A 12,731-nucleotide genomic window follows, 5' to 3' on the forward strand; every position below is an offset into this window, starting at 1 on the left:
GAAGAAGAAAAAGAAGAAGAAGAATATGTAAAGCGTTACCTCACGAATACGGAACACATCAATTTCAATAAGTATATTCACGCCTCTACCGTTTGCCGCCAAATCACGTTGTCTTATTTAAAATATTACAACAAAACGTTTAAATGCAGCAAATTGCTCACCATTCAAAATCAAAACCTTCCATGTAACAGTTATGTGAAAAATTTCAAAACAAAACTCTTCAACAAAATTAAAGACTTATAGAGCCCAATTTATAGAACTTGCAACACAAAATGTATTGCATTCCATTCAATTCTCATTAGTTTTCTGAAACTCTAAACTGATTGAGACATATTGATTTGAAAAGTTACAAACGCCGCATACGAAAGCGTGTCATAGACTTTATGGTTTACAGCAGAGGTGTCAAACATGCGGCCCACAAACCCTTTGAAATAATTCATGGAAAGTTTTAAACCATATGAGCAAGGATTTTATATAGATTTTTCGAGATAAGCTAATAAATCGGATGAACTATTAGTAGCAGTGTATATTATTATAAACGATGCAACGGCCTGTACTGTGACAATCAGCAACGTTTCAAGTCCTGAATTGCTGAGATCCAGAGAATGTGTTTTGAATTGCCAAAACCTGTCAATTACCTGACATGAAACAGAACATGTATGTTTGATTAATTAATGGGTTTCAGCACGCAGCGGGAAGTGTTTTTTGTTACCACTGTTGTAACGGAGAATAAGGCCGCGGTTTTTTTTAACGTAACGTGCAAGTGATACCAAATCAAAGTTCATTTTTTAAATATTCGATCTGAGTTCGATACAACAAAAAGATCGTTAGTTATCCGTGATCATAGTTCTGATTCATTCTTAAAACAAGTTGTTCAAGATAAAAAGCTCCTCAAAAATCGATAAAACGATTGCGGCTAATTTAATTTGATTTTGAATAATTCGAAATGAGGTTTTTATAGAATGCACTTCGTTCAGCTTAAGATTTGTCTTAGAAACATTTCATTGGTAACGGTCAGGCACAATAACTCCGTCGTAAGCGGATTGAAGACATTCAATCGTTTTCCAAATTCTACCGAAATCATATCAAGTTTATTTAAGCATATTTTGCAATTTAACACTATTGTGCTTTTTAGTAGAGAGTTAAGTTAAATAAAAGCTCATAATTACTATAGCCGCGGGGTTCGCAACAGCCGAGCGGTAGCACCGGTTAGAAATCCTTTTTTGGGAGGAGATGCGGCCCGCGAGGACAACTGAGTTTAACGTTAGTGGTTTACAGCAATGCTCTCGTAGCTTATGATTTTCACTTCCATTGCATACTCTCGATCTTATGCTCTCTCAAATACTCTTGGGAGCAAAACAGATGATATCATCCACCCTAAACGACCAAAGTGATTTTAATGTTTAGGTAAGTTCATAATGTACGTGCTTCATACGATATTTGGGACAAGAGTCTTTTGAATTACATGATTGATTATCAGTCTTTAGTAAGCATGTCTGAAACATCAAAGAAAATTATATTTACTCCATTTGTGACAAAAAAGAAACAACATTTTAAGGAAACGTACATGACAAAGGCGAGTGTAAGTAACAATATACTTTTATGAAAAAGTTCTCAACAAAAACGTGTTAGTTAACTGTGGAAGAACTTATAATGTACGGCAGGGAATATATTTAAAAATAGTATTACCATATTTTATGCACACTCCTGCCATACTCTAAATACTTTGGCCAGCATTCCTATCTCTTTCTTTATTTGCAAACAATCTCTTTCGTTGTTTTCGGTTCTCTTTCATCCGATTCCGCATTCGTTCCTCTGCTCTAGACGGTGAAGCTGTGTCGCTTGGAAAATATTTATTTTCTTCTTCTGAAGGTAAATAAAATCACAAAACAACAATGAAATTGATCATTTTGGGTCTCTGTATTCTGCTGGGATGCATTCATGGTAAGTTTTTTGCGAAACGTTCGTTTGATTAACGCAATATCATAACAAATGTGTATTAATTTCATTTCAGCTACACAAGCCTTGCGCTGCATGCAGGGGTTGGAGGTTGAAAATGGAAACGAAAAGAAGCAGGAGAAGCCCGCGAACCCCGAATTCACCGAATGTACTGTAACTTCTACTGCCCTCTCAGCAGCTAGTTTGTTGCTGGTGAAATCAAACACTATTTCCTTTCCATCATCCGAATATAAGTGCTACCATCTGCGCTACGAAGAAAAGAATACTAAAGTGGCCACCATCGTGAAGGGTTGCATCTACAAGAGTCAGGACGTGTGCGATGGCAAGTTCAAGACCGATACTGTCAGCGAGGTATTCTGCAGTCAGTGTAATGAGGACGAGTGCAATTCGTCTATTCGCTTTGCATCGGACTGGAAGATTCTGGGTCTAACCATGTTCGCCATACTAGCCTACCTCATGCAATAAGTTTAACAAAACGCTCTACGAGCAGCATATTAACCTCAAGCAATTTGAAAACATTGGTACAATATTAGAAGTGTAGTGTTTTAACGAACCAAACTAACTCAGGAAAACGTACGCCTTTGCCGGATACGGAAGTGTTCAGCAAAAACACCCAAACTAGTACTTGCAATATTTACACATATCAACGTATCTCAATAGTTCAACATTGAAGTTATTCAAGTGACCTCAAGCTAGCTTCCAGAAAACCAAAGCCTTATGCGAAAACATTGTATGAATCTCTTATCTCGAATGTTTAACTAGGAGGCCTACAAAAGTAACGAGAATACTAACACAATTGGTTGGTTTTTTGCCTCCATCATGGTAATCAAGAGAACAGTTTACAAATACTTAGAGTAGTGACAGCAAATAGATCATAAACATTATCCGTATTGCACGTTTTCTTCGGTCCAATGTTTTACCAATGTAGTGTGGCTTCTTTTTTGTAATGCTTCGAGTGAAAAAACCGCAATAAATTCCCCATCAACAGACCGTTATGGCATGTTGACGTAATACCGTCGCCTAGTCATTTCCATTTTAAAACCAACCCATGACGTAATCCGAAACATGTGCAAATTAGCAGTCCAACCCTAGCCCTGCTAATCTTCACTGTCTTCTTGGCGAGCTGACGACATTTTCTTTACTTTGTGCCTTTGTTGGAAGTAAGATTGGTTTTATTATTGCTATCCATATTTCTCGATGTGAAATTGCACCAATATTATCAAATAACTCGTCACAGTTGCTATTATCTAGGGAGAAAAAAGATAATATTATTGTGATTTTTGTCAATTATGGATCAATACTCACACCAAATAATAGTCCTCGATTTAGAGTGTACATTTTGTAGATACTGATAGAATAGTTCCGGTGCAGACAATCGATGGTGATTAGTTCTAGCTGGAAACAGAATAATCTATTATAGACCCCTTCTAACTGAGGACAAATCATGCGATCGTACCAACTGATCTATCTCGGCTTCGCACCAATGGTTGCCGACAGCGAGCATAACAGGAAGCATCTCTTTCGAGCGGCCAGTGCACGAAGCCGGTATTTGTACACCGAAATAAAGTTGACTGACAAGATACAGGAAGAATGTTACGGAGTTCAGATACTTCCCACCATCCTCCAGATCGAATCCATTTCTCGTTTCTCCCATCGTCGAGATGTAAAGGTAGTATACCTGCAATCGATTCGAGCTACTTTCATCGCTATCCAGTTTTGTTTGTTTTTTCCAAACATTCTTACCGACACAATTATCATGAAAAAGTACCAACAGTGCAGTAGCAAAACCGGTAAACTCAGGGCAACCATGAAATTAGATTCAAAAGATGATTTTTTACAGTGCGTCCTAAACAATTGCATCAATTCCGCAGACGCATTCTCTATAGGCATCCTATCTGCTCCTGCAACCTCACAGGCCATATTTACCAGCCTGCAGTTTATGTACTTTTGAATGGAGTTACAGATCATTAGGCCCATAAGATTGAAATTCATCACCATTGTAATGATGTACCGGAAAGCGAGGAACATTAAACAAAAAGCCACCTCTAACATACTGCCGGCATCGTATAACACATAATACATGAATACTGAAAAAAATAATAGAAGCACATCGAAGCAAACCATTTTCACAGTTAAAACCCTTATGTATTCCTCCTTTGCCGATCCGTAACACTTTTCCCTTTGCACAGTTCTGCGTAGAGCGAACAACTCGTTCAAAAATATACACATTTCATCACCTTGCCGTAGTAGTGTCACGTTCACCAATAACAGAAAAATGTATATGAAACATAATTGCATAGCGATCATATAATTTGCGATAGCTACATATTCACTGTTATAGCTAATGTATAAGGCAGTGAACAGTATTGGAGCGCCAACAGCGAATGAAACGGTCATCACTGCACAGTAAAAACTATCCCTGTTGTTTCGGGAAAAACATTGTTTATCTGAATCGTATCGTATTGGCAAGATGCCAAGTACGCGTAAAAAATGCGAGAGAAACGTTTCTAGCCACATCGTGCAAGTTATTACTCCGTTGCAACGACACTAAAGTCGTTGGGAACAAGTTTGCTATCAGTTATTCATTTTTAATGAAACAGCAAATGGCTAATGACAAAGTCATTAATCAAAAGTGTCTTCCTTATTCGAATATTCAATGTCTAATCATATTTATTGTGCATCCAACGATAAACATGTTTGCGAAACCTCACTAGCAATATAGCAATTTGTAAATGACTAATAATCCCTACAATGTCGATTCATTCGATAAGTTTTACATGAGAATATACACCATCCTTAACTATCATTGTTAATCGACATCCTGCATATGAAACTGCACTAGAATGATGACATAACTCGTCATAGTTGCGATCATCTGCAACGATAGAAAATAAGAGCTTAGTGCACGTTCAGTGTTCCATGTTAACAAACGATGGGGAAGCCTTACTCCAAACAACAGACTGCGATTGATCGCATACATTCCGTAGTTTGTAATGTCATAATTTCGTCCCAAAGAATCGATCATGCACACTTCGAGCTATAAAAACGTATGAAAAAATCAAACACTTTTCAAACTCCGTCGCTTTACATTTACATTACCAAGCAGTCCACGTGACGCTGAAACCTTTGTCGTTTGATGCTATTTAATATTCGAAGCATTTTCTTACCCCGACCGGTGACTATCGAAGGAATTAACACCATACTATAAAGCTGAGCACATTGGTACAGTAAAAATATTATCGGGTTCGTATAGGCCCTAATGTCTTCTATTCCGATACCTTGCTTTATTCCTGTTAAAACAGATACGTACATATAAAACACCTGAAAATAGGCAACCTCGAGATTATCATGAAATCAAACACAAAAAAATACCGTCTGAAGAACGATAACCTACCGAGTATATGATCATGAAAAAATACCACGAATTTAACATAAGCACGGGTAGATTCATTAACATCGTAAATTCACTTTTTAAAAGCATATTGTTACAATGATTGATGTACGCGTGTTTCAGAACATCAACCGCTTCTTCTTCCAACCTAACACTCGACGCAGGCGTGTAGCTATCAAAAGTTTTCACAATTCTATTGATCTTACAGTGCGATACGTCACAGACCATCAGCACCAATAGAAAGAAGTTTTGTACCATCGTAATTAAATAGATCATACAGAAAAATATCAATAAACCCACTTTTTGAACGCTGGTCGATTGCGTTGGATCAAATAAGAGGAATATGAGCATTGATATTGACAGAAGCACTATATCCATCACCAAGAGTTTGAGGAAAAATAAAATGATTGGCTTAGAGTCCAATAATGTATATTTTACTTTCCCTTCCAGGGCTTGCCGTAAAGCGAATATTTCATTCAGTATGCGTTGCAATAAGTCCCTTTTCCATATCAATAAACATTTTACCATGACCACAAATGCGTAAATAAAAATAAACTGGATTGCCATAAGCATATTGCTGATCGGATCATTCAGCTCTTGGTTCCTTATAAACACAATAACGCAGGTGATTGGTAAAATGATCACAATAATCAACGTCATAGAAACACTGTACAGCAACACGCGTTTGCTGCACGAAAATTCCCCGCTTCTTCTATCGAATGCTAATGGAAGTATTCCACAAATAAGAAAGATATCCAAAATGACTGCTTCCAAGAAAGCAGACCAACGGCCAGACTGCATTGTAAGATATTAAACTGCTACCTCGTCAAGTGCTCAAGCTAGACTGCTTTGGCCACGTGCACTTACTATCAGATGCTCAACAATTATTAATTCATTTGTGAAAATACAACATGATGGTATTGCTGTTCTTGATTCGATCGGTGGTACTATCTTTCCTGGTGGTGTAATTATGTAAATTCGGCATAAATTCACTCCTAAAGAAGGCATTTTTGCTACGTCATTTTTCGAATTTCTTACAGCTCGGTTTATCATGCATAGCGTGGCGATCGTCAGTATAAGCAAAAAGAAATGCAGCAACAAAGTGAAGAAACATATTGCACCGAAAAACAAATATGATCGATAGCCGACGGTACTTTTTTCTATTTTTAAATAAGAATATATTGAAGTAAACCGAGTCGATGCGAGTATATTTCATCCAACAAATGGTGCAACGTGTGCCTATTTCGAATCGATATGCATTTTATACCAACTGGGAACGTGTACACGAAAATAAACCGAATTATAATAAGAAAATTTCTTATCTGTTCATCAGCCTCATAGTTTCTTTGGTACAGCATTACAAAAGTTATATACTAGTAACCACCATTAGAACGGTAATGAAAACACTCTACATGAAAACATATTTTCTGTTCGATAATGTCCCTTTCCTACCATCGACTGCTAGCGGAAGTACACCGTAAGCGAGATACCTTCAAAGTGACTCTTTCCAGCAGACTATACCAACCCCACGGCTGCATTGCGGAATACTACATAGCTTATTTGTAAGTTTGATGGATTCCGTGTTAACGAACGCCCCTGTCCACTAATTATCAAATGGTCATCACTTTTTAACACAAACGGTACATCGATCAACAAATGTGCATGCGCATATCCTGCGATCTACGGTATTGGTATTTCTTTTATTCCTGGAGGTAGAATTGCACTAATATAATCATGTAACTGGTCGTACTAGCAACAATCTGTGAAACGGTAATTTTCGTCAGTGGGAAATATGATGATGACTTCTTTCTTAACTTTATTACTCACGGAAAAAAGCATTGTGTTGTCTATTGTGTACAACCCTTTGATGCGAACGGTATAGTCCCGACTCAGGTACTCGATTGTGAGTAGCTCAACCTAGACGAACGAAAAACAAGCAAATTAAAAGCAGATAATTAAATAGAGTACACCATACCTCCTAATTTGGAGCAGAAGAATAAATATGATATACCGCTTGATCGTTCGTATCGTCCACCATCCTGTTCGTGGAGCATGACAAAGATTGAATGATAGAGCGTGCACTTTCTGTAAACTTCTGGGACGCTGTGACCATATAATAAATCTGTCCTACTTCGCTTACAAGGAAAGTAATTGGATTTGCGATGTTAAAATGTCCTCCACTACGCATATCCTGCACCACGCTAGTGTAAGTGTAGAAGACCTGTAAAACAAATGAAATCAATTCGCAATCGAAGTATCGGTAGAACACTTGGTTATCACACGCACCGCAAAAACTACGACGAAAAAGTACCACAAGTTAAGCAGTAGCAACGGTATGCTCAGAATCTCCAACATGCCCTGCACGGTAACGGTGGTGTCGGTATGCTGAAGGTACAGTTTGACGATTTCGTTCGGGGTTTTAGTGCCCTGCATAATCTCAACAACTCGAACATTTATCTGACAATAAATATGCTCCGCCCGGTACAAGACCGCCAGAAGAAAGTTGACGGTCATGTTCATGGTGCTCACTAGCATCATGTTACCATATCCCACGATCATATTCCATAGGGTACGTCCTTGCATCGGGTTAAAAAAGGCCCCACATATGATCAACATGGCAAAATCAAAGACGATCACTTTAAACCAAAGAAGTCGTGCTAACCTTTTCTCAAACAAAGAGACATCTGTGTGTAGAGACGTTTTCTCACGCAGGTGTAATATGGAATTCAGCAGGTGCATTAGCTTACCACATTGGGTAATGGCTTCGAAACGGGATAGAAGGACCACAGAGTACGTGAAGACAAATTGCATCACTATCATGTAGTTGACCAAAGGGGTGCTCGGATGCATTACACTTCCAATTCCGTTCCAATAAATGAGTGGGGCGAATATTGCGTATAGTACACTCAGAAAAACGCAAGCCCAGTAGTATACTATACTTTCCACAAAACGACCCGATGTTGCATTGAGTCGAAATGGCATCATGCCACACACCATCAACAGCCAAATAAAACACTTCTCCGAAGTCAGCATTCTAACGTGAGGATGCATTCCTAGTCACCCGAAGATGATTAACTTCTGCCTGCAGCTAATGATACAACTGAACGGACAAAAAACCACTCCATCCAGTCGAGTGCCTTGGACAGGCCAAGTTCATTTTGTAAATTACTAAGCACTGTGACTCATCTCTTGTCTGAAATGAAACGGTCCTCGGGAACCAGACGGTTAGATAATAAATTTGTAATTAGCTCCTTTACCTGACCAACTGTCGCTCCAGAGAGCTCCAAAGCACCCCGGGTTAGTAGATGGGTAGTATTGGCTTAATTATGTTTTCAAAAGTGGCCCGACTTTGCCTCTATGCTTTTTATTTCTTTCTCTCGTTGCTGGGTTTCATTCCTTTTACACTGAATACTACAGAAACGTTACCCAGGTTTCAGAGAAGCAAACTTAAATTCCGATGCTGTCTAGTGATCGCCATGACTACGGTTCTCTTAGTGTTCCTCGGAATTTACACCATTCTCCGAACAGTTTCATTGCCCGAGTTGAACCTTGTACGGTATTTTGTGTATGTGGAATTATTTATTCGTTACGCAACCATAGTAACCAGTTTCTATCAGATACTGATTAACGAAAAGAAGCTTTACCACACCGCAAACCAATTCATTTTGGTAGTGCACCAACTTTCGGTTGGTCAATGGCAAACAAAATCCCTTCGGAAGGTGTATCTTCTCGCTTTTAAAGTGTTTTGCATTGATGCGTGCTTGTGTATTCTGTTGACCATTAACAATGTAAGCCACATCGAATACAGTTTTCAGACGTATCGAACGGTCAATGTATACATGGTCATGGTGAGCGCTCAGGTTACGAACGTCGTGCTGCTTGTGCTAATTTTAGGTGCGCATGGCTACGGTGAAGTAATTGATCAGCTAGATCAAACGGTTAACCAATTACGTTGCTTTGAATTTAACTGCTCCTACTGGCAGAAAAGAAAGGTTTCCCGGCATCGCCTTTGCTGTGACGCTAGCGACAGTATCCTTCGTCTGAACACATTGCACAATGCCATTACGGAAATCGTACAGAGCGTGTTCAAAGTACTTCAAATACTGATCCTACTAACAAATCTCAACCAGTTTGTCGTGATACTATCTAGAGTAAGCTAATGGGCAGTTTTGATAAAGGGCATCATATTCTCAAGAGTCCATACTACACAGCTTTACTTCATCTTCGTGCCGGTGATTCAGCAATGGCAGCATGGTTTGCAATTCGAACGAATCTTCAACTCCTTGGTGTTCGTTAGTTTCGAAATAGTGCAATGTTATTTCCTCACGCTTGGATCGAGCGTTATGGCAAAGCAGGTACACTTAACATACTTCTCTATGAAAGCTTTACACTTTGTATTAAAATCTGTTTTATTATCAAGGCCCGTAAACCTGGGTTTGTGCTGAACGTCTACATTAACGCGCATTTGGACGTACGAACCGAACAAAGTATGGACATTTTCGAACTGGCGTTGCTGACAACGGAAAGCAAAGTACAAATTGCCGGCATGTACACGATGGATTTACTGTTTTTATATTCGGTAAGGATTAAAATTCAAAATTGTCAATTTTTGCTACAAATTTTTATTTTTCTTTTAGCTAGCCACAACTGCCACAACCTATTTACTTGTGCTGGTACAATTTCAATTAAATATGCCTTAATTGTAGGGGAACTGGGGAACGAAAACGATTTCTTTTTCAATTAATGGTGTGTATTCTACTATCATTAAATATGAAGTCTTGTCTCGTTTTTCATTGTTTACACAACGATAAAAACATATGTTCTATTATGCAACGGTTCGATTGGTGGGATGTTATTTCTAAATAGAAAGTACTCTAATTGATTAAACTAGTCTTATCGAGTCGATATCGAGAGAGACTGTGGTAATTTGGATGAGTAGTTTAAAAAAACCGTAGTTAGTGTATTTCAAAATGTTTACGAACGCCGTTCAGCTTCTAGTCAAGCACATCGCCCGACTGTACGGAATACTACCGTTCTCGTTCGATAAGAATATATTCAAACTGTCCCGCGGTTGGCTTTGGTACAGCCGAATGATCTCACTGACCTTGGTAGTACTGTACGGCTTTTCATATGTTATAATTTTACGGAATCCCAACATGGTACTAGTCCCATTAAGCTTTCATCTAATAGTGGTTCAGTTTGCCCTTAATTGTGCCATTTCAATTACGCTTTATCTGCAAGTGCTCTTAAATCCTTGTAGGCTGTTGAGAGTTGTCAATAACATCGAGAAATGTAAGGAAGCAATTCAGAAATGTACTTTCATCTCGAACCACAGTCTATCGACGAAACTAGGACGCAGACTTGTAGTTAAGATGATCCTGGTGGACTTCCTGATTTGCTTCCCAATGTACGCAGAGTTCATGTGGTATGAACGTGATGCAGGACTGGTATTTCTTTTAAGTTTCACGTTCAATACCGTTGCCATCATGCACCTCGTAGCGACGGCCAACATTGTCCAGTACGCCTTAATGTGGGGTAACTGTCTTTATCGCCACATTAATGAACGCATAGAGCACCTCATCGGTAGCATGCGCCAAATGGACGACAGTGACGAATATTGGAGCGGATCCAACGCCGAGAAGCGATATATTTTCAATCACATCTGTCGGCATCTGAATATACTGCGTGGTCAACATTACACCCTCACGGAAAGCATTAGGGACATGACCCGATTCTACAATCTTCCCCTGGCGCTAATCATGTCCAACCAATTCATAATAATTATTTCGGAGGTAAGCCAACACAGATGATACTTCCGCGTATATTTCATTCATTTTTAACGCGCATATGCGCATATCAAAGCACACTACGAAAATATCCTAGCACTTCCGGTTGCTGTTTTCGACCAGTTGAAAAAGAACGTCACACCAAGGTGGTATTTTAGACCATGTTGTTTCAACAATTAGCCAGTTTACTGCTTCAGTATAACCTCTGTGTAGTGCGGTTTTTCGGATTTCTCCCGCTCACCTACATTGGACAGTTTGAAAATTTTCATGAGAACAAAAAGCTCACAGTTTGGTCCCGCGGACTTGCGTTGACACTGATTTGTATCTATCCGATCATTTACACTATGCTCATACCCCAGATCCCATACCCCAAGCTTCCACTCGTATACTATCTCGTATGGTTACAATGTTCTCTGTACTATGTGGTGTTTGTGTTAGCCTATGCTAGGCTTCTTCCGGCCAGAAAGATGCTTTGTAAAATGTTTAACAACACGGTGCTCATCTACCGGGAACTAGCTAGCGACCGGTGGTCTGATAACGAATCGAGTATAACGGAAAGAAACATTCTCAAAATGGGTCTCAAAATCGTATTCGTTGATGCACTACTAAGTGGTTTGCTCTGCTTATACTTTGGAAAATACTTCTACCACGATAAGCTATCCGGGTTTTGTTGGACGTTGAACATCATGGCCGTTTGGCAGAGTGCTAATCTGAACAATTTTGTGTTATCAGTACTTTACACCTCTGTACGTTTGTTAAGCATGGTAAATAGCAGCATGAAACACTATGTACACCGAATCGCACATTCTACGCTCGAAGCGAATAGTACTTTATCGAGCGAACCGTTGCGCAGGATATGCATTATGCACCACCAGATTACCGTCAATGTTAAACAATTTGTTCGCATTGTCGATCATCCTTTGGCTTGCATGCTTCTTGTACATTTTGTAATGGTCGTTACTGAGGTACGAGGCTCTATTCTATGTATGTTACTTAATTTCAATTCACTGAAACACAATTTCAATTTGAAGCTTTTCTACGCCTATACATCATTCATCCAAGACATGCGGTCCGGAAACGATGTTCAGATAGAAAAATACATAAGTTCCATCATATTGGCCGCATTCGAAGGATTTCAATTCTACTTTATTATATCAGCATGTGCCGAAATCACCGAACAGGTTGGTGTACGTTTTCATTTTCGCGTTAACCATATTAGCAATCAATATTCCTTTTGTAGGCAGAAAAAATGGGATTATTGATTAATGAATTCCTTCAAATAGATGCTGGCGTTGCAGTGGACCGTTGCGTGAGTGTTAACGGTATGGCAGAGAATACAAATTTATTTCTACCGCAGAAATTACACATTCTCTTCCAGATTGAAACGTTCACCATCGAACTTTTGCATCAGGATTTTAAAATCGACAACTGTGGATTATACAACATCGACTATACTCTGATGTTTTCAGTAAGTAACTTCAACGATGTTTTTTTCGATTGTGCTCAAACTCTAGCCAATTCATTCCAGATGATTGCAACCATGACAAGTTACTTAATAATGTTGGTACAGTTTCAGCTGGCCGAAGTTTAACGTT

At 39.0% G+C, this 12,731-nt stretch overlaps 5 protein-coding genes across 5 annotated transcripts; 3 read left to right on the top strand and 2 right to left on the bottom strand.

The window, feature by feature from the left end:
• The first annotated feature begins 1,805 nt into the window (after positions 1-1,805).
• LOC131272772 (uncharacterized) lies at positions 1,806-2,977 on the top strand. The gene is made up of 2 exons (XM_058274624.1): positions 1,806-1,944; positions 2,015-2,977. The coding sequence occupies exons 1-2, from the start codon at positions 1,896-1,898 to the stop codon at positions 2,422-2,424; spliced, it is 459 nt and encodes a 152-aa protein (XP_058130607.1). The 5' UTR covers positions 1,806-1,895; the 3' UTR covers positions 2,425-2,977.
• Positions 2,978-4,703: 1,726 nt separating this feature from the next.
• LOC131260073 (gustatory and pheromone receptor 39a-like) lies at positions 4,704-5,440 on the bottom strand. The gene is made up of 4 exons (XM_058261734.1): positions 5,354-5,440; positions 5,059-5,280; positions 4,907-4,996; positions 4,704-4,834 (listed from the first exon to the last, which is right to left on the bottom strand). Exons 1-4 carry the CDS (start codon positions 5,438-5,440, stop codon positions 4,769-4,771), a joined length of 465 nt encoding a protein of 154 aa, XP_058117717.1. The 3' UTR covers positions 4,704-4,768.
• A 1,576-nt stretch (positions 5,441-7,016) lies between these two features.
• On the bottom strand, positions 7,017-8,383 carry LOC131260076 (uncharacterized). The gene is made up of 3 exons (XM_058261735.1): positions 7,637-8,383; positions 7,362-7,571; positions 7,017-7,267 (listed from the first exon to the last, which is right to left on the bottom strand). Exons 1-3 carry the CDS (start codon positions 8,381-8,383, stop codon positions 7,100-7,102), a joined length of 1,125 nt encoding a protein of 374 aa, XP_058117718.1. The 3' UTR covers positions 7,017-7,099.
• Positions 8,384-8,826: 443 nt separating this feature from the next.
• LOC131260079 (gustatory receptor for bitter taste 66a-like) lies at positions 8,827-10,050 on the top strand. The gene is made up of 5 exons (XM_058261740.1): positions 8,827-8,906; positions 9,159-9,501; positions 9,562-9,705; positions 9,771-9,929; positions 9,988-10,050. The coding sequence occupies exons 1-5, from the start codon at positions 8,827-8,829 to the stop codon at positions 10,048-10,050; spliced, it is 789 nt and encodes a 262-aa protein (XP_058117723.1).
• A 1,949-nt stretch (positions 10,051-11,999) lies between these two features.
• Positions 12,000-12,727, top strand: LOC131260091 (putative gustatory receptor 28b). Its single transcript, XM_058261753.1, has 5 exons — positions 12,000-12,101; positions 12,168-12,317; positions 12,377-12,445; positions 12,515-12,604; positions 12,665-12,727. The coding sequence occupies exons 1-5, from the start codon at positions 12,000-12,002 to the stop codon at positions 12,725-12,727; spliced, it is 474 nt and encodes a 157-aa protein (XP_058117736.1).
• The last annotated feature ends 4 nt before the right edge of the window (positions 12,728-12,731 follow it).

The sequence above is a fragment of the Anopheles coustani genome, chromosome 3 (genome assembly GCF_943734705.1).
Source record: "Anopheles coustani chromosome 3, idAnoCousDA_361_x.2, whole genome shotgun sequence".
NCBI classification, from domain to species: Eukaryota; Metazoa; Arthropoda; class Insecta; order Diptera; family Culicidae; genus Anopheles; species Anopheles coustani.